At 53.4% G+C, this 20,594-nt stretch overlaps 2 protein-coding genes across 2 annotated transcripts in view; both read right to left on the bottom strand.

The window, feature by feature from the left end:
• Window positions 1-7,206, bottom strand: part of Gng7 (G protein subunit gamma 7) — a 62,258-nt gene extending 55,052 nt beyond the window's left edge. Inside the window, exon 1 of the mRNA XM_008837089.3 lies at window positions 7,113-7,206. The gene's annotated coding sequence lies outside the window, so the exon portion shown is untranslated. The remainder of the gene's footprint in view (window positions 1-7,112) is intronic.
• A 6,297-nt stretch (window positions 7,207-13,503) lies between these two features.
• On the bottom strand, window positions 13,504-17,309 carry Diras1 (DIRAS family GTPase 1). The gene is made up of 2 exons (XM_008837088.1): window positions 17,241-17,309; window positions 13,504-14,222 (listed from the first exon to the last, which is right to left on the bottom strand). The coding sequence occupies exon 2, from the start codon at window positions 14,164-14,166 to the stop codon at window positions 13,570-13,572; it is 597 nt and encodes a 198-aa protein (XP_008835310.1). The 5' UTR covers window positions 14,167-14,222; window positions 17,241-17,309; the 3' UTR covers window positions 13,504-13,569.
• Window positions 17,310-20,594: the final 3,285 nt, after the last annotated feature.

The following is a 20,594-nucleotide window of genomic DNA, read 5'->3' as shown; positions in this document are numbered from 1 at the left end:
TCTCTCTCTCTCTCTCTCTCTCTCTCTCTCTCTGTCTCTCTCTCCTTCCTGGTCACCAGTAGCTAAGCAGCTTTCCTCCACACTCTCCAGCACATCACAATCTAAAAGCAGCATACAGACCTAGCTGACCCGGATTCAGACCCTGCGCGCGCATGGATGCACACACACACACACACACACACACAAGACTAACACACACCCCGGTAAGGAGAAACATGCCCAAATATGCATACTGCACCCTACACAGACCCTCCACGGCCTCAGCCTCCTGTGACCCTCCCTCCTCCACAGACATCTGCAGCCCTGAAGCTTGGGATAGGTATGTGTTTCTAGCATGTGAGTCCTTAGAACCTTCCAGAACACTTAGCAATGGCTAGTTGCTCTGTACTGCTGGGTAAGGATGTTTTGGTCCCTTCTGGTCACACCGACTGGAGTGGGGGACACAGTCAGACACAAATGGGCCGCACTTGCATCTCGGTCCTGGTGAGACCCCAGCCTCCCAAAGGACCCCCGAGTTGTCTCCTGTCTCTACAGGACACTCAGCTCTGAAGGGGTCATTACTACAGTTGTTACTACAGGAACCAGAAGTGTGTTACCCAGAACCGTGTTAACTCCCCAGAGGGAACAGCCACTTAATTACACCTCCACTTGCTGGTCTGGATTCTTCCAGGGACCAGGCCAGCCACATCCCCCGAGAGAAGCAGGGCCCCACATCCAAGTTCAAGTGTGCGTGCATCACCTACATCACCACAATACCACACAAGAGCAGATGGTCCACTCCACACAGTGTTCCTTCCCAGATGTCAATCAAGGATGATGCTGTCCCCCAGGCTCTCGGTGCAACCCTATATGGCTGACACACTGGGTGCTCCTGACACAGCGGAGACTGTAGTCATGGCTCAGTACCCTGCAGGACCAGGATGTCCCACCTGACGTTGATACTGGGGGCTATTGGGGGAGCGTGGGGATAGGGGGTGGAGGTTAGAAGAGGACATCAGATCCCCTGGAACTGGAGTTACAGATGGTTGTTAGCTGCCATGTGAGTGCTGGGAACCGAACCTGGGTCCTCTGCAAGAGCAGCCAGTGCTCTTAACCACCGAACCAGCTCTCCAGCCCCATGATTTATGTTTTGGGTTTTTTTGTTTTGCTTTGCTTTTGGAGACAGTCTCCCTGTAGCCCTTGGCTGGCCTGGAACTCCCTATGTAGCCCAGGCTGACCTCAATCTCACCTGCCTCTGCCTCCCAAGTACTGGGACTAAAGGCATGTGCCATTATGCCTCATTCTTTTTTGAGAGAAGGTCCGTCCTACTGTTGTAGTCCAGGCTGGCCTAGTACTTGAAATCCTTCTGCCTCAGGAAACATGGCCAGCACCGCTGGACAAAATGCCAGCAGAGGGAGCTGCCTGCAGTGGCCGCTCACTGTGGGGACGGGGAGACATAGATGAGGGGCAGCTGCAAACCAGATGGATGGAGACACTCTGCTCAGCAGTCCCCATCTTTACAGACACCCCCAAAGCACTGCTCTCGCAAAGAGCTGCAGATGTACAAAGAGAACCCCACAAGGCACAGAAGCACAAATGGGTGACCTGGGTTTGAGGGTGACTAATGGACCCTCTGAGGGCTTTCTGTAGTGTACTTAGACTAAGAGAGCCCAACACTCATCTTCAAAATAAAATGTGAATAATCTTCCCAATGGGAGGATTTGAAACAGCCAGAAGGTAGAAGCAGCCAAATAGATGAGTGAGCGCACACAATGGGGCCTCTGTACAATGGGATATTATCAGGCTGGAAAACACGATCACAGATAGACCTTAAGACATTAAGCCAGTTAAAGAAGCCAGATGCAAACAGCTATGCCAAATATAAAATGTCAGAGGAGGGGAGAGATGGGAAGTGGATTTGAGGGGTGCCAAGGGGCTGTGGTGGGAGGGGGAGGGATGGGAGTTAATGTTGATGAGAGGCAGAATTTCAGTTTGGGAAGATGTAGCCCAGGCTGGTCCCAACTTCACTAGTAGCCAAGGATGACCCTGAACCCCTGATCCTCCTGCCTCCACCTCCTGAGTGCTGGGATGATAGGCATGCGCCACCTTATCTGGTTTATGGGGTGTTGGGGATGGAACCCAGGGCTCTGTGCATGCTAGACAAGCTCTGCCCACTGGCTAAAGCACTCTTCCCATTGAGCTACAAGCACCCCACCAACTGAGCTATTACAGTAATACCCCATCTCAGTTCTCTCTCTCTCTCTCTCTCCCTCCCTCCCTCCCTCCCTGCCTCCCTCCCTCCCTCCTGGTCTTTTTGAGATAAAGTTTTAGACCTGGCTGGCCTTGAACTCACAGAGATTTGCCTGCCTCTGCCTCTGACCCCCCACCCCGAGTGCTAGGATTACAGGCGTGCACCACCACACTCAGCTTCCAATCTCAGTTCTGACCCTGGGGGACCCTGAGCGATGTCTGTGGTCATGTGTGGCTGTCAAGACTTGAGGAGCTCCTGGCATGGAGTGGGTGGAGGCCAGGGATGCTGCTCAGCACCCTGCAGGGCTCTGGATGTCCCACACCAAATACATCAACTCCAGTAACCCTCCTTGGGGGGATAAAACCCACTTTCGGGTGACATGGAGGAGACTTGCAAACACAGGGGTCTCTGCCCCACTTGTCCCGCTCAAGTAGTGGTCAGTCTCCAGCCCCCACTCCTGGGTCTGTACCCACCTCTCTACCCCCAAACAACTAATTTTGTTGGTTTTACTCTGTGTTGTGCTTTGTTACAAATTTTTTTGCATGTGTGGGCACCTGTGTACACGTATGGAGCCAGAGGAGCCATCAGGTCTCCTGGTCTATCTCTCCACCTATTCCCTTGAGCCAGGGTCTCTCACTGAACCTGGAGCCAGGCTGGCAGCCAGCAATCCTCACATTCTGTTTCTGTGCCCCAGTGATGGAGTTACAGGTGTATATGAGGCCATGCCCAACTTATTATGTGGGTGCTGGGGATTCGAACTCAGGTCCTCATTTACCCAATGAGATGTTTGGGTTTTTAAAGGTATCATCTGGCTGTGTATCCCAGGCTGACCTGGAACTCAAGGTCCTCCCGCCTTGACCTCCCAAGTGCACCCAGGCCTGAGACACCCTATCTCTAAGAGCTGAACGGCATCTCCTGGCTTCTACCCCACTGCAACTCCAGGCCATGAGCACAAGCTCCCCATTCATTCATGTGGTGCTGGGGACCTGGCACAAGTTCTGGGGTTTAAATCAGGCTCACACTGCTTGTGAGAAAGGACTATTTCAGTCAAAGCAGAGATGGGGATGGGGCCAGGAGTTGCACTGTCAGCCAGTCTACAGATTAGATATTGACTATAGTCAGGCAGAGGTAACGTGCTAGAGGGAAAGAGTCTGGGGTCTCAGGGGCTCCCAGCAAAATGACACAGCTTGAGTTCATGTAAGATCAGTTCAGAGAGATAGAAAAATCAAGATAAAACCACCCCAGTTCAGTTCAGTAGGTTCAGTTTACTCATGGCCAAGATAAAGCCACTCTGACCACACAATTCCCAACAATCAAAAGACAGAAACAGTCCAACGATGGACATACAGCATGATCCACCCACACACTGGAGTATCACACAGTCCTGAATAGGAGTTTAGGCTCTGACAGACAACACAGCGTGGAGGGACCCCGAGGGCATCATGCGCAGCGAGAAACCCAGAAACCAAAGGCCACGGTGTGAGGCTACGTGACAGGAAGCGTCCAGAACAGGGGAATCCAGAGACAGGAAGAGTTGATTTGTGGGTGCAGGTAGGGGTGGCACTGGGGAAGGACAGGGTGATGGCTCATGGGGAGAAGAGATATTATTAGGGTGATAACAGTGTATCAAATTGCCAGATAGGAAGATTCATGGCCACATAGCAAGACAAGCTTACCCAAAACCTGAATTATTATGCTTAAAATGGTTGAATTTTAAAATATGTAAATTACACCTCCATTTTAAAAATGAAAAGCTACAAGATTATTTTATAGAGTTCTCAGGAAGAACCGGCAACTGTTTCTAGAAGGCTCTCAGATGCTTCCCCTAAATCTGGCCACCCACCCCAAAAGAAGAAGGCGGGGAAGGGTCTCCCAGGAGCCAGGGAGAAAGTGGCCAGTCCAAGGAGGGGCAGAGCTGGCACATGGAGGTCTGTGGGGAACTAGGGTCACCCATTTGGTTCCAGACCATGATTTTTTGTTTGTTTGGTTGGTTGGTATTCTACCAGGGTCTTACTATGTAGCCTAGTCTGGTCTCAGTCCCACAGAGATCTGCCTGCCTCTGCCTGAGTGCTGGGATCAATGGCATGTGCCAACATAAGAATTTAGTAAATATTTTTTCTTTTTGCAGTACTAGGAACAGAACCCAGGGCCAGGTACAGGCTGGGCAAGAACTCACCACTGAGCCCTGCCTGTCTGCAGCCCAGGAAAGTATCATTTTATTTATTCATTTATCTATCTGTCTATCTATCTATCATCTATCTATCTAACTATCTATCATCTATCATCTATCTATTTATTTATTGGTCTTTTTGAGACAGGGTCTGCCTGTAGCCCCAGCTGTCCTAGAACTCACTATGTAGACCAGACCCGCCTTGAACTCACAAAGATCCGCCTGCCTCTGCCTCCCGAGTGCTGGGATTAAAGGCTTGTACCACCACGCCAGGCCGAAAATGTTATTTTTTTAAAACTATCACTATTTCTAGAAGCAAATAGAAATCTTGTAACAACACCTTGGGGGAAAAGCAGTTTTTTCTGTTACTATATGGCTGCCTGAAAGAAAAAAGAAATTCTATGTTGTGTAAACACAGCTGAGGCCTTTACAGGGAGGGTCATGCTAGCTACTGCTGCTGAGGCCCCACATTTGACAAAATAAAAACAATTATCAGAAGTCTTCAAGATCGTTCACAATTGTAAGTGTGGGCAGACTTCGGAGCCTGTGATGGCGCTGTTAGTCACAAACTCAAAGTCAAAGCAAGGACTCAAGAGCCATGTGGAGCCACGCATCCTGGCGCACACCTGTCATTCCAGCACTAGGAATGAGGCAAAGGAGGAGGATCAGGAGTTCAGGGCCAGCTTCAGCTACATAGTGAGATCCAAGTCAGCCTGGGCTACTGCGACCAGGTCTCAAAAACAAGTCGCATGGAAAAATTCATGTAGAAACAGTATGGGGGTGGGGTGGGGGGGACAAAGTATACTGGCACATATGTTTGTAACACCAGCATCTAGACTGAGGCAGGAGGATTGCCATGAGTTCCAGCCCTATTTCCCACACTGGGGATTCTAAGGCTGTCATGCTACCCGTGAGCCACGCCTCCAGCCCCTCACTGGGGGATTCTAGGCTGTCACTCTATCCTGAGCCACGCCCCAGCCCCTCACTGGGGATTCTAGGCTGTCACTCTACCCTGAGCCACGCCCCCAGCCCCTCACTGGGGATTCTAGGCTGTCACTCCACCCCCTAAGCCACGCCCCCAGCCCCTCACTGGGGATTCTAGGCAAGGGCTCTAAGCATAATTTAAAGTTGTTTTCATAGGAAACAGTTTTGTCAACTTCAGCATCCATGAATCCTAGCCTAGGTCCTTCCTATGGGGTGTCCTGGGCTCTGCAGGGTTCTGAGCATCCTCTTCAGCGTCGGCCCACTCCAGGCTCTCTGAGACAGCCACATATGTCCCATGGGCAGGAGAGTCATCCTAGTGAGAACCAACCTTACAGACCAAACTGACTTATGCTTCATTTACTATTTTGTTTTTTTTTTGAGAGGGTCTCATGTAGCCCAGGCTGGCCTCACATTTACCATCCTCCTGCCTCAGCTGCCTGAGGACCAGAGACCAGGCCTGCCACCACCAGGCCCAGCACAGGGCCACTGTCATTTGCACCCTATCTTATGGAAAGACTCAGGGCAGTTGATGCTTCTCTTCTGTGGCAGACCTGATTTTGCACTCCCACCCACCCTGAAAATGTAGCTGAGCAGATCCAGCCCATACTGGCCCTGGCTGGATACTACGGGCATCGGTCCATGGCCTGTGGCTATCATGCCCGCTGTGCCCCCTCTGACTGGGCGTGAAGAGCAGCGAGCAAGACCTGAACATCGAGCCCTAAAGAAACTGCAAGGACTAGTCTGTGAACTTGATGAACTTGGTGTGGGTCCCTGACACTAGAACAGTCTTCAGGCTCTTAGCAGGCGACCCCCCAACCTTGATTCATCTGCCACCCACCTCCGCCCTGGCACCCCCCAAAACCAGAAAAGAATTAATTGCCACCTCCACACCTGAACATCACTGTCCCTGAAACGCCCACACGCACTTTCTGAAAACTTCAGTCACCCATGGGAGCTCTAGTGCACCCTGAGTTTAACCCTATGGAGTGGAGGCTCCATCCCCAGAATGGAACACAGCCCTTCTCCCATCTCTAACTGCAACCGACTCCTGACTGCACCCCACCCTGACTGCACCTCACTCTTCTGAATGCACCCCAGTCTTCTGACTGCATTTCACTCCTGACTGTACCCCATTCCTGACTGCACCCCCTCCTCTGTACCCCACTCCTCTCTGATTGTACCCCACTCTCTGGTGACCCTAACTCTGCTGCACCCCACTCTCTGATGAACTCCCCACTGTGGCGAACCCCCCTTTCATGCTCCCCACTCTCTGATCAACTCCCCATTGTGATAACCCTCTACTCTCTGATGAACCCCCACTCTCATGCTCCCCATTTTCTGATGAACCCCTTTCAAGCCCCCCACTCTCATGACCCCCCCTCAAGCCCCCCACTCTCATGAACCCTCCCATGCCCCCCACTCCCTGATCAATCCCTCTCATGCCCCCCACTCTCTGATGAATCCCCACTCTCACACCCCCCACTCTCAGGTGAACCCCAACTCTCATGCTCCCCACTCTGATGAATCCCCCTTCCATGCCCCCCATTCTCTGATGAACGCCCCTCATGACCCCACTCTCATGACCCCCCTCAATCCCCCCACTCTCATGAACCCTCCCATGCCCCCCCGCTCTCTGATGAACCCCCCTGATGACCCCATTCTCATGACCCCCCTCATGTCCCCACTCCTGTCCGCGCACCCTGACTTTCCCGCCTGCTCTCTGCTCACCTTCTCCCGCCGCCAATCTGTCGCTCCAGCGCGAAGCTCTGGGTGCTGCGGGGCCTCAAGCTGCTCCTCCGCGGGGCGGGGCCTCCTGGCGAGAGGGGCGGAGCCTCCGTGACCATCCTGTCCTGTCAATCAGGAGCCAGGAAGGCAGAGGCTGCACCGGGGGCGGAGCGTCGGGCAGGCAACCGGGTAGGCTGCGCCCTGTGCAGCGGGGAGGGGCTTCGGGCGAGGGGGTGTGGGGCGGGGAGTGGGGGGCCCGTGTGGCAGCTGCGCTGACCACTCACAGCTGGAGGGCGGGGTTATGCTAATAGGAAGATTGGCAGGTGGGGGAGAGACAGTGAGGGGCCTGCTGTGCAGCCCGAGACAGCACGGTGCCTCTCAGAGTGAGAGTTCAAATTCCACGCGGGGACCCAGATTCGAATCCTACGCCGAGGCGACCGGTAGCAGGAGGGTGGAAATATTAACAATACATATATATTTTTTTTATTTGTTTGCTTGGGATTTTTGGTTTTGAGACAGGGTCTCACTACGCAGGCTTTCCATGAACTCTGTGTAGACCAGGCTGGCCTCAGTCTCAATGAGATCCGCCTGCCTCTGCCTCTGCCTCCCGAGTGAGGGGATTCATAGAGGCCGGAAGAGGACGTCGGATCCCTTGGAACTGGAGTTACAGATGGCTGTTAGCTGCCACGTGAGTGCTGGGAACCGAACCCGGGTCCTGTGCAAGAACAGCCAGTGCTGTTAACTGCTGAGCCCACTCTCCAGCCCCTCTATCTCTAGTTTTAAAATCTTTTTCTCATCTATTTATATATTGGGTTGTTTTTTGTTTTTTTTTTCCAGTACTAGGCATGGACCCAGGACTTCAGGCCTGTGAAGCAAGTGCTCTGCTGAATGAGACCCTCAGCCATCTTTTTACTTTTTGTTTTGAGACGGAATCACACTGAATTGTCCAGGCTGGCCTCGAAGTCCCTCCATAGCTGAGGCTGACTGTGAGCTTGCAATCCTGCCTTGGCCTCCCAAATGCTGTGAATGCTGTGATGTGGCATGGCTGAATATCCTTTTTTTTTTTTTCTAGTCAGGGTCTCATGTAGCCCATGCTGACCTCAAATTTATGTGAGTCCCCATCTCAACACCGAAACTGATTCCCCTGGCTCCATCTCCTGAGTGCTGGGATGACTCTGTGCATCATCATGCCTGGTGCTAGGGATGAACCCAGGGCTGCAAGTGTGCTGGGTTCATTCCTAGCTGGTAGAGCTTGTATCTCTACCCACTGAGCTACAAGCACTCTGCCCACTAAGCTACAAACACTCTGCCCACTGAGTCCCAGGTCCTGTGTATGCATTTTTGCTCCCCTACTGATCTTGCTGACACCAGCAGAGTCTCTGCAGATACCTGTCTATCCAGGAAAAGAACCCAATAGAGTCACCGTGTTGGGTGACCTCAGGATCCTGGTTTAGACATTCTGTGATCACCAGCTGCCAGTCCATGTACTGGGCTTCCCCAGGCTCCTGTGATCCCTCTAGGAACCTTATTGCTACACCCTCGGCTCTGGCCCACTCCGTGTAGGGTTCCATGCTGTGCACAGAGAAACCAGGCTCCTAGCCATAGTGGTTCCCCCTCTGGGCCTGGCACCACCCCTTTCCCAGGCTGTCCTCAGACTATACCCCTCCACCGGAACCACTTAGCAAACAGGAACCACCTGTTAGTGACTCCACATGACATCAGTCCTAGCTATCCTCAAAAGAATTTAAATTTAGAGTGGGCCTTTAAGGGCATATACCTGACATTCCAACACATGGAAGGATGAGGCAGGATCCCCGTAAGTTTGAGGCCTGTCTCAACATCAAAACAAAACAAAACAAAACAAAAACACTAAGAGGGCCTGTGAGAGGGCTCAGCGGGTAAAGGGACTTGCCACCAAGACTGATGAGCTGAGTTCAATCCCCAGGACACACTTGGTAGAAAGAGCGAACGGACTCTGTAATTTGTCCTCTGACCTTCATACATGCATGGTGGCACATACACAATAAATAAATAAATAAAATATAATTTAAAAATAAAGCTGGGTGTGGTGGCGCATGCCTTTAATCCCAGCACTTAGGAGGCAGAGGCAGGTGGATCTCTGTGAGTTCAAGGCCAGCCTGGTTTACATAGTGAATTCCAGGCCAGCGGGGGCTACAGGGAGACCCTGTCTCAAAAACATGCCCCCCCCAAAAAAAAAGATGCTTCAGGGCTGGAGAGATGACTCAGCGGTTAAGAACATTGACTGTTCTTGCAAAAGATCCAGGTTCGAATCCTAGCACCCACATGGCAATTAAACAACTGTCCGTAACTCCAGTTCCAGGGGATCCGCCAGCCTCTTCTGTCCTCCTTGGGCATTACGGGACACAGTGCACTTACCTACATGCAAGCAATACACGCATACACATAAAATGAAAATAATAAAATATTTTTAAATTAAAAATAAAAATAAGCAGGGCAGAAGCTAGAGGGATGGCTCAGCGGTTAAGAATACTGGCTGTTCTTGCAAAAGACCGGGGTTCGACTGCCAGCACCCACATAGCACCTAACAACTGTCTGTAACTCCGGTTCCAGGGGATCTGACAGCCTCTTCTGTCCTCCTGGGGCACTGCATGACACAGGTGCACTTACCTACATGTAGGCAATACATACATACACATAAAAAATAATAAATAAAATATTGTTAAAAATAAATAAGCAGGGCATAGTGGTACATGTTTTGAATCCCAGCACTCTGGAGGCTGAGGCAGGAGAATGGCCAGGAATTTAAGATCTTACAGAGTAAGATTTGATATTTAAAAACTGTGGGAAGCCAGGTATGGTGGCCCACTCCTTTAATCCCAGCACTTGGGAGGCAGAGGCAGGCAGATCTCTGTAAGATTGAGACTGAGGTCAACCTGGTCTACATAGCAAGTTCCAGGCCAGCCAAAGATACAAGGAGGCCCTGTCTCAAAAAAAAAAAAAAGATTGATTTATTTACTTATTTATTTGTGTGTGTGTGTGTGTGTGTGTGTGCCTATTGTTTTAAGGCAGGGTCTCTTCATGACAATGGGAATCTCATTTTCTGTGCTATGCTATAAAACAGCAAGACAGTACAATCCTCCTGCCTCTGTCCCCTCAGAGGTGGCTACAGGTATGCACAGACACCCAACCTGTCATATGGGCACTGGCCTGTTAACCACTGAACCATCTCTCCAACCCGTTGCTGATTTGATAATAAACTAAACGTAATTTTATTTTTAAATTTTGATTTACTTATTTTTATTATATGTGTATAAGTGTATTGTCTGTTTTTTGTAGACAGGTACACCTGTGTCATGAAGTGCCCAAAAATATCAGAATCCAGGGCGTTGGATCCCCTGGAACTAGACTTACAGAAGGTTGTTAGCTGCCACATGGTGCTGGGAACTGAACTCAGGTCCTTGGCAAGAGCAGCCAGTGCTCTTAACTGCTGAGCCATCTCTCCAGTCCCTGTTGCTGCTTTTGCTGTTTGCTTTGGGTTGTTTTTTTGTTTTTGTTTTTTAGTTTTTTAGGGGGGATGTTGTTCGGCTGGTTGGTTTTGTTTGTTTGTTTGTTGTTGTTTTTGAGACAGGGTCTTACTGTATAGTCCTGGCTGGCCTGAAACTTACTATGTAGAACAGTCTGGCCTTGATCTGCCTTTGGTGTTTTAAGACTGTCTCCCCCTGCAGGGCGTGGTGGCTCACTCCTTTAATCCCAGCACTCGGGAGGCAGAGGCAGGCGGATCTCTGTGAGTTCAAGGCCAGCCTGGTTTACATAGTGAGTTCCAGGCCAGTTGGGCTACAGGGAGACCCTGTCTCAAAAAGACCAAAAAAATAAATTAAATAAATAAATAAAAAGAGTGTCTCCCTCTGATTCTGGGATTGTAGGAGCAGCCACACACGGCGTTCCATCAGGATGTCACAGCTGAAGACCTAAGAGCTGAGGACCAGCTCCCCTCCTCCCCTAGCACCAGGGTCAGGTATACAGTGATGCCTATTACACAGCGGATGGATGCATGCATGAGGACTCAGCTCTTCCAGTCTGTTCCTTAAGCAGCAGGTCTTCTGAGATGTCCCCACCTGGGCTGGGGCAGGGGTGAAGGTCGATGCGCAGAACACCTTCCTGGGAAGTAACCAGGGACAGAGGAGGCTTCAGGGAGACGGGGGAGGGGAGATTGAGGGGGGCTTAGAAGGCAGGTGGGAGATGGAGTCTGAGAAGTGGGAGAGGCTGCTGTATCCATTCCTTTGTGTTAGCTAGGGTCCCAGAATGTCTGTGACCTTAGTACCTGTTTCCTTATGTCCCACCCAATCACCTCCTCCATCCCTCCTCCATCCCTCTCCATCCCTCCTCCATCCCTCTCCGTCCCTCCCTCTCCATCCACCCCCTCCCCACCACCTGTGGCCAGCACTTGCTGCCCCACAGAAGCCTTGGAGGAGCAGGATCCACTGCTTTATTGCAGGAAGACTATGTCTACAGCGAATGGTACACGGACCCCACTCGGGGTGGGGCTCCCACATGCGGGGGGCAGGGATGGGTCACTTCAAGCAAGGCCTGGTAGGGTCCCCAGCACCAGAGACACCCGGGCAGGGAGGCCAGAGGGGCCTGGGGTGGTCCCCAGAGATTGTGCTATCAGGGTGTGTCCCTGAGAAAGGGCTGCGATCCCCTCCCCCTGAAACTGTCCAGCCAGGACGGCATCTGTTGGAGCCCAAGACTGGCCAGAGGTCAGGGCTCAGCTATGCTGGACTAAGCTGTGGCCCTGGGGCTCAAACTGCCATGGTCCAGATTCTCCACAGGAGAGTCCAGATGGGCCAGCGTGCAGACTCGGCAGACCATGGGGGTCTGTCCCCTGCCTCTTGTCTCTGTCTCTGTCTCTGTCTCCCTCTGTCTCTGATCTCTCTGTCTCTATATCTCTGTATCTGTCTCTCTCTATCTCTGTCTCTCATACACACAGCCAAGGCCCCAGCCCACAGCCCATATAAGGTAATGAGTACGTTCTCCAAGGGCCGCCATGTCTCTTGTTCTGCAGCACTAGCTGACTGACTTGGTCGGAGCCAGTTTACCACAGACTGGAACAGGACCCAGTGCTCCTTGGACAGGCAGAAAGGACAGGTTTACAGACAAACTGTGCCACCCACTCCCCAAAACACAGAGACCCATGCAGACACACCGCAATGTTGGGGCCACCACAGGCCCTGTGCAGACCCAAGCAAGAATACCCCATCCTGCAACAGACACACACCCAACCATGCACAGCCACACAAACACAATTCCACAGTCACTTTTGCATGTGGGACGCAGCCTCAGTGGTCCACGTGAGTCATCCAGACGCTCACAAACACCCTAAGGCTCCCTGACAGGGAACACGCCCGGCGGACAGCTTCTTGGATGCCCATGGCCAGCAGAGTCTGGCTCTGGAGCCCCTGGGGTGGGCAGGTGTTTGTCCCATCGCCCCACACAAGGCTTCACTGGTGTCTGTCCCCTCAGTCTTCAGCATCCTGGGTCCCCAATCAGGGGTCAGTGCTGAGGTTCCATTGTCCTGATGTCTCTGTCCCAACATAAGGTGGGTGTCCAAGCAAGCATCATCCAGACAACTGCTCCACACTCAGGGTGCCAGGGCCTCTGCACCTCCCCTGGGGGGACTGTTGTGCCTGTACTGTCCCCGGCTTGTGCTGTGGGTGTCTGCTGGTCCTGGGATGACGTTGGGGCTGGTGGGGCGCCGATGCAGGCCCTGTGTTTATTGCCTGGTGACCTGAGGCCCACCCCGAGGGCCCCTCTACCCCAGGATGCAGACGGTGGGGGAGGCGGGAGTATTGGGAACCTGGGGGAGGGGCAGAGGTCAGAGGTCATAGGGATAGAACAGGACCAGGTGAAAGAAAGAGGGTAGTCTGAGGTCAATGGAACTCCCCTGGAAGGTCACAGTGATCGAATGTGGGGGATGGATGCAGGTCTGGCTAGGGACACCCAAGGGAGGGAACATGGGGTCCTCAGACCCAGGTGACAGCCTTGGGCCCCGGCAGAGCCAAGGGGCTCCTGTAGCCCACTCCCTGGTCTCAAATACACAGGGGTAACTCTCCAGCATGTGATTGTGGGGTACAGACAGAACTGGGAGGGGGGTAACAGGGGGATGGGCTGAGGTGGGTGGGACCCACAGCGTTGGTTTCCCAAGACCTGAGTGGAAGAGGGAGGAGAGATGTAGGAAGATGGAGCGGAGGGAGGAGGGAGAGGGAGGAGCAGGAGTCAGAAGAGGAGCTGGGAGGGGAGGAGGAGGAGGAGGGACGTGGGAGGAAAAGAGAGAGTGGTGGAGAGAGGAAGGGGGAGGGGAGGAGGGAAAGCAAGAGAGGGGAGGAGGGGGAGGACAGAGAGGGGAGGAGGGAGAAGGGAGGGGAGGAGGGAGGAGGGGGAGGGAGGGGAGGAGCGGGAGCGGTGGGCAGCTCTGTGGCTGCTACATGAGTGCACACTTGCCCTTGATGCGGTCTGCCCTCTTCTGCTTGCCTGTACGCTTGCCGTCCACGCTGAGGCTGACGTTGCGGCGTGTCTCAAGCGTCAGCAGCTCTTGGAAGAGTTCCTTGACGTTGTGGTTCATCTTGGCTGAGGTCTCCATGAAGCCACACTTCCATGCCTGGGCCACGGCCTGCGCGTCGCGGGTGTCCACCTCACGCTGCGTCTCATCACACTTGTTACCCACCAGCATGACGGGGATGCCGTCCACGCTGCCCTTGATCTGCAGGATGAGGTCGTAGATGGGTCCCAGCTCCTCCAGCGACTGCTTGCTGGTCACAGAGAAGACCAGGATGAAGGCATGGCCCTTGGAGATGGACAGGCGCTGCATGGCCGGGAACTGGTGACTGCCCGTCGTGTCCGTGATCTGCAGTGTGCACACGCTCTTGTCACAGCTGATCACTTGGCGGTAGGTGTCCTCAATAGTGGGGATGTAGGTGTCACGGAAAGTCCCCTTCACGAAGCGCAGCACCAGCGAGCTCTTGCCCACGCCACCCGCACCGAACACCACCACTCGGTAGTCATTGCTTTGTTCTGGCATCTTCTTCCAGAGCCGGCTGGGTGGACAGGGCCGACTGCTCGAACCCCAGACCGACCCTGTTGGAGATGGGACAGTCAGACACTAGAGGCCACCTGGGCTCCAGAGGTCAGGGAGGATGCGACGTTAGTCCCTTCTGCATCCCACCCAGGTATGTCCTCCTGTCCCTGCTGATGCTGCACTTGTGCCCCATGGGATCCCAGCCAACACCATGGTTTGCTTTTCTTCCTGACAAAATATAGGGCCTGGAGCTCCCAGGGAGACTGTGAGCTGGAGGAGGCAGGGGTCAGGCTGGGACACAAAGTTCCTCACACCTTTAGTCCCAGCACTCAGGAGGTAGAGGCAGGTGGATCTCTGTGAGTTGAAGGCCAGCTGGAGTTACAGGGAGACCCTGTCTCAAAGACCAAAAAGGCTGGGCTTGGTGGCGCACGCCTTTAATCCCTGCACTCGGGAGGCAGAGGCAGGCGGATCTCTGGGAGTTCAAGGTCAGCCTGGTCTACATAGTGAGTTCCAGGACAGCTGGGGCTACAGGGAGACCCTGTCCCAGCCTCAGAGCCTCCCCTCAGCCTGGCTTCTCCAGGCTGGCTTCTCCCAACCCCCAGCTCCATCCAGGCAATCTGCCTGAACACCCTGAGTCTGGGTTTCCTCCTGCCCCTTCCTGTGGGCCAAAGACCCCAAGGTGGCAGGATACTGAGGAACAATACCCAAGGTGAACCTCTGTGTCCCCCATGTGCACAGAAACAAACACAGAGAGAAGGAAAGGTAAAAAGGGGGGAATTCCGTTTCATCAGGTGTGGTGGTGCATGCCTGTGATCCCAGAACTTGAGGACTGAGGCAGGAGAAGGGCAAGTTCTGAGCCAGCTGGAGCTACAAAGTGAAATCCTGTTTCAAAACAAACTTAGAGCCAGACATGGTGGTAAACGCCTTTAATCCCAGCATTTGGGAGGCAGAGGCAAGCGGATCTTTGTGAGCTCGAGGCCAGCCTGGTCTACATAGTGAGTTCCAGGACAGCTGGGGGTACAGGGAGACCCTGTCTCAAAAAGACCAAAAAAACAAAGCAAAACAAAACAAAAGCAAAGACAGAAACAAGAAAGTGGGAAAAAAACACCCACACAGAACCAAAAAACCAAACACAACCACCAGCAACAGCAAATCCAAAAAGCATTTCAGGGCCTCAGCTCCAGATGTGCTGCATACTGGCTGGTGGCCCAGCCCTGGGACTTCACAGCGTAAATAGCATTCTGTCCCTACAAAAACGTGACCCAGACACTGGGCACATCCAAGAACTATAATTTCTAAATCATGACTCTCTGACTCCCTGGAGAAAGCTAAAACTGAAGCTAAGTTGAAAAACTATTTGTTCCCTAAACTCTCAGCTCCTGCTCTGTTCCACTGTGTCTCTCACAGAACTCCCCGCGAGGGATTCCTCTGACTCTTCTCTTTGCTCAGAGAGGTTCATTGGTCTCTGAAGGTCACACAGCACAAAGATTCCTCAAGTACTGGATGTTGAGGGGAAACTGGGGGCTTGGAGGGGAGTATAGAGAGCAGAAGGATGGTCCCCTAGAATCAGTGTCCCTCATTTTAACTTTTTTTCATCCTCAAGCTGTTTCCCACAGTATAAGCCCCAGACGTGTGACTCAGGGCAAGCAGGCTGTGTCCCTGGGCCTCAGTTTTCTGTTCTGTGAAATAGGAGCCTTCTCACAGGGGTACTGGACCAGGTTCCTGTACAATCAAAGGACAGAACCTCAGGCCTAGACTGCACCCCCCCCCCAATCAGGAGCCTCCTCCAAGATCTGGAGAGTCAGAAGTATCTTTGCAAACCCCTAGGGTTCTGCAGATAAGACTGTGAGGCCCCCCTATAGGGTCTGAAGATACATTGGGAATAATCAGAAACAATAAATATAGTAAAGGAAAAAAATACAAGAGCTGTTGCCAACCCTGCTGACACGCCATGCAAACTTCTGGAAGCTGGAGACTGACTAATGGGAGGATCTGGATGTGGATTCTACAAAACGCAGGGGTTGCTCAGCCTGGAGAGGAGACTGAGGGGCAGTTGGCATGGGGCTGTCCCTGGCTCAGCAGACTTAACATTTTCCTTGGGGAATAACTTGAGCACTACAGGCTCTGTGACACTGTCCCCCCTGGGTTGGGGGGAGAGTCTGGGGGACATGATGATGGTGGGTTCTTCTGCCCCTCCCAAATGCAGTCGTTGTCTGCCTGTGGGTGCTGAGGATTGTGGTTCCCACCCTTTGGAGAGTTCCCTGGGAGAGATGCTGAGGCCTGGGGTCCTCTATAAAACCTGGGTGCACCTGGTGCTGTGAATACCCATCCCTCAGGGACCAGATACAGAACCTTGAACTTGAAGCTGGTAGATTTCTACTCAAGGTCATGGCATCTTGGCGGTGGCAAGTCTCAGGGGGACTTAAAGCTGGAGGGGGTGCTCTGCTCCACTGCCATGCCCTGGGGAATCTGAGGGTGCTCAGCCACCCACCTCAGGTTACCCAGGCCCTGGGCCAGTCTAGCCAGAGCTCTGAGTCCACCGGTCAGCACAGCCAGGGCCCTGGGACCCTGAAGTCACCTTACATGCAGAAACCTGGGGTGGCCTTGGCCAGGGGAGGGTCTGGTGGTGGTTACAAATGGGGGCACCTGACAGAGGCTGTGGACCAGTGGAGGGGAGTTAACAGACAAGGTATTTTAGGGATTAGGAGAAAAGAGAGGGTTCCCCTGGAATGGGAGGGCGGCCGGAGTGGAGACAAGGGGGTCCTGGCAGAGGGGCTTGGTTGGGGAGGAGTGCAGGGCTCTGTGACTGGTGTTGGGGGATCTCAAGGCTCAGCAGGAAGCTTAGGGAAGGGATTGATGTGGGACCAGGCCAGGGGTCGGGGGGTGGTCCCTGTGGGTGGTCTGGCCAGGCAGAGGTGGGGCGGGCCCAGGAGCTGTCCATGGTGGCTCCCGCAGGCGCAGGGGGACATGCAGGGCCTGGTGAGGGGTCCGGGAGGGTGGGGCCCGAAACAAAGGGATGCGGGTGGCCCTTGGGACCCCTCCCTTCTCTCGGTGGCCGCGGCCGCCCCGCCGCCTACCTGGGCCGCTGTGGTCCCCGCCGCTGAGCTGCCGTCCGCGCCGCCGCAGTCCCAGCTCTGTCTCCGCCCCGGCCGCGCTCCGCCCCACCCGCCCCGCCCGCGGGGACCCGAGCCCCGGGCGCCACCAGCCCAAGGTCACGGTCAGCACCCGCCCTGGCTATCCATCAGCATCCAGGGGGAGGACTGCAAGGCGATGGGAGGACCATTCATCAGCACCCCCACCCCCACCCCCGCACCACGTGGCCACCTGCGCCCCTGGGGACCTCAAGGTGGGTGACAAGGCCTGTGCTTTTCTGTGAGCCTAGATGGATGGATAGCGTCCGAGCTGCAAAGCGGGAGGGCTGGGGGTGGGGGCAGTGTCCTGATCAGATCCATGGGGGACAGGAGAGGGTGATAGGAGGGTGAATGTGAGTCCAGTAACAGATCTACATGTGTGAAGGTGGGGAAGGCAGAGCCAGGGAATTACTGTGAGTTCAAGGCCAACCTGGGCCAGAGTAGGGATCCCTGTAGGGGGAAAAAAGGGAAGGAGGGGGAAGGGAAGGAGGAAGGAGAGAAAGAAAAGAAAAATGAAAGAATAAAAGGAGAAACATCTCAGGGCTGGAGATGGCTTGGCCAATAAGAGCACTGACTGCTCTTGCAGAGGACCCTGGTTTGGTTCCCAGCACCCACATGGCAGCTAACAATCATCCACAACTCCAGTTCCACCAGATGCATGATTATACTTTTTCAAGTGTCTTGTCTTTTTTGAACATATACTAGCATTTTGGATACTTAGGACTTTGGTTTTTTTGGTTTTTTTTTCTTGTCTTTTTGAAGCAGGGTCTCCCTGTAGCCCCGGCTGTCCTGGAACTCACTATGTAGACCAGGCTGGCCTTGAACTCACAGAGATCCGCCTTCCTCTACCTCCCGAGTGCTGGGATTAAAGGCGTGCGCCACCACGTCCGGCTATAAAATTATTTTTTTTAAAAAAAGCACTGGCTGCTATTGCAGAGGACCCAGGGTCAGTTCCCAGCACCCACATGGCAGCTAACAACTCCAGTTCCTGGGGACTTGACGCCCTCTAATGACACTCTCAGGCATTACATGTAATGTGGCACCGCACACAGACACATAAGTTTTAGAATATAAAAAGGAAATGAAGAGCTAAAGAGCTAAGTTCTGGCCTGTGACCCTGGCACTGGAGAGGCTGAGGCAGGAGGATGACATGTTCTGGGGCAACCTGGGCTCTATGAAACTGTAGCTCAATAAAATAAGTGGAGAGTGGGCTTGGGCTGCTTTGTACATCACTGGGGATGGGGATAGCCCATTGAGAGGAATAAGGGCAGGTCGCCCTGGAGGGATCTAGGAGCTGTGGGAAGGTGGGGTTGGGTAAGGTAGGCCAAGCTGGCCTCAATCTCACAGAGATCCACTGCCTTTGCCTCCATGCTTGGGTTTTTTGAGACAGGTTTCCTGTAGCCCAGGCTGGCTACTCGCTATGTAATGAAGGAGGACCCTGAGCCTCTGGTCCCCCTGCTTCCACTTTCCAAGTGCTAGGATGACAGGCATGCAGCACCACATCTGGCCTAAAACAATCCTCATCCATCATTCCAGACCCCCAGACTCCCCCCTCCAGCCTGCCGTTCTGCTGGGCTGCAACACCACATTGCCCATGGTTCCCTTCTCCCTGGGTCAAAGCCCAGCTTCCCAGCCTGGGGTTCAGATGTCTCTGTGGTGTCACCCTCACTCTCCCATTTGTGCCCCATCCGTCATAGGCTTCCTGGAGTTGTCTCCTGAATTTACCCCCTTCCAACCTTGGCCTCCAGGGTGTCTGCTGTCACACTGCCTGCAGAAACGGAGAGAGTCGGCCCCATTCAGGACGACTTCTCCCACAGAGCTGCCCTCAGCCTCAGTTTCCCTGTCTGTGACTCAAGATCTCTGTCACCCCTCAGAGTTGGTGGGAACAAATCCACAGGGGCCTTCCTTTCTGGGGGTGCTGTGTGCTCAGGGTTGGCACTCCAGCTTCCTCCTCTCTGATGGTCACCTGGTCCTGAGTGTCCAATGGGCTCTAGGTCCGGCAGTGGCTGAGTCTCTGGCTCTAGGCCTGGCAAGCTGACTCATGTGTAGAAGCCGGGTACTATTTATAGTTCCCAGGCCAGGCTCTGGGCCTTGGGAGCCACTGGGAGACAAGCCTCAGTTCCCGCCTCTCTCACCCTCAAACCACGGATCAACATCCTTCAGTGGCTGGCTGGGACATATGCTCAGCCCCAGCATGACACGCTGCACAGGGCAGATTTGTGGCATCAGAACTCAGGCGCTGGAACTTGGAGTCCTGGGCCTGCCTGCAAGGCTCTGTACACCTACCACCTCTTTGCCAGGCTCCTGGACACCCCCAGAGGCTGGAGTGGTAAGGAAGGGCCAGGGCAATGGCTCAGTCAGTAAAGTGCTTACAGGCCCCTGGACCTGAGATCCGATTCCCAGAACCCACACAAAAAAGCCTGGCATGGCGGTGCACACCTGGAATCCCAACACTGGAGACACTGGGATCCCTGGGGCTGGCTGGCCTGGCAGTCCAGCTGAATTGGAGAGCTCCAGGCCAAGGTGAGACCCTGCTTCAAAAAAGAAAGTGAGGGCTGGAGAGCCAGCTCAATAGTTAAGAGCACTGGGTGCTCTTACAGAGAACTCAGTTTTGGTTTCCAGCACCCACATGGTGGCTAACAACCATCTATAACTCCAGTTCCAGGAGGATCTGACGCCCTCTTCTGGCCTCCAGGGGCATTGCATGGACATAGTGCATTTACATACCTGCAAGAAAACCACTTATACACATTAAAATAAATAAAACAGCATGGTGGCACACATCATTGATCCCAGCACTCCAGAGGTAGAGGCAGGTGAATCTCTGTGAGGTCCATGCCCGCCTGGTCTACATAGCAGTTCTGGGCCAGCTGGAGCTACAAGGAGACCCTGTCTCAAAAAAAAAAAAAAGTGTGTGAATAAAAAAAATTTTTTTTTTGGTCTTTTGGAGACAGGGTCTCCCTGTAGCCCCAGCTGTCCTGGAACCCACTATGTAGACCAGGCTGGCCTTGAACTCACAGAGATCCACCTGTCTCTGCCTCCCGAGTGCTGGGATTAAAGGCATGCGCCACCACACCTGGCATGAATAAAGATTTTTTAAAAAATACATTATAGCCGGGCATGGTGGTGCACGCCTGTCGTCCCAGCACTTGGGGGACAGAGACAGGCAGATCTCTGTGAGTTCAAGGTTAGCCTGGTCTACATAGCAGTCCTAGGCCAGCTGAAGCTATGGGGAGACCCTGTCTCAAAAAAAAATTGTGAATAAAGATTTTTTTTAATATATTATTTTTATTTTGGGGG

Source organism: Nannospalax galili, unplaced genomic scaffold, assembly GCF_000622305.1.
Source record: "Nannospalax galili isolate Female #2095 unplaced genomic scaffold, S.galili_v1.0 scaffold77, whole genome shotgun sequence".
NCBI classification, from domain to species: domain Eukaryota; kingdom Metazoa; phylum Chordata; class Mammalia; order Rodentia; family Spalacidae; genus Nannospalax; species Nannospalax galili.
Note: the sequence above shows the minus strand (reverse complement) of the source record. Positions and strands in the feature narration are given on the sequence as shown.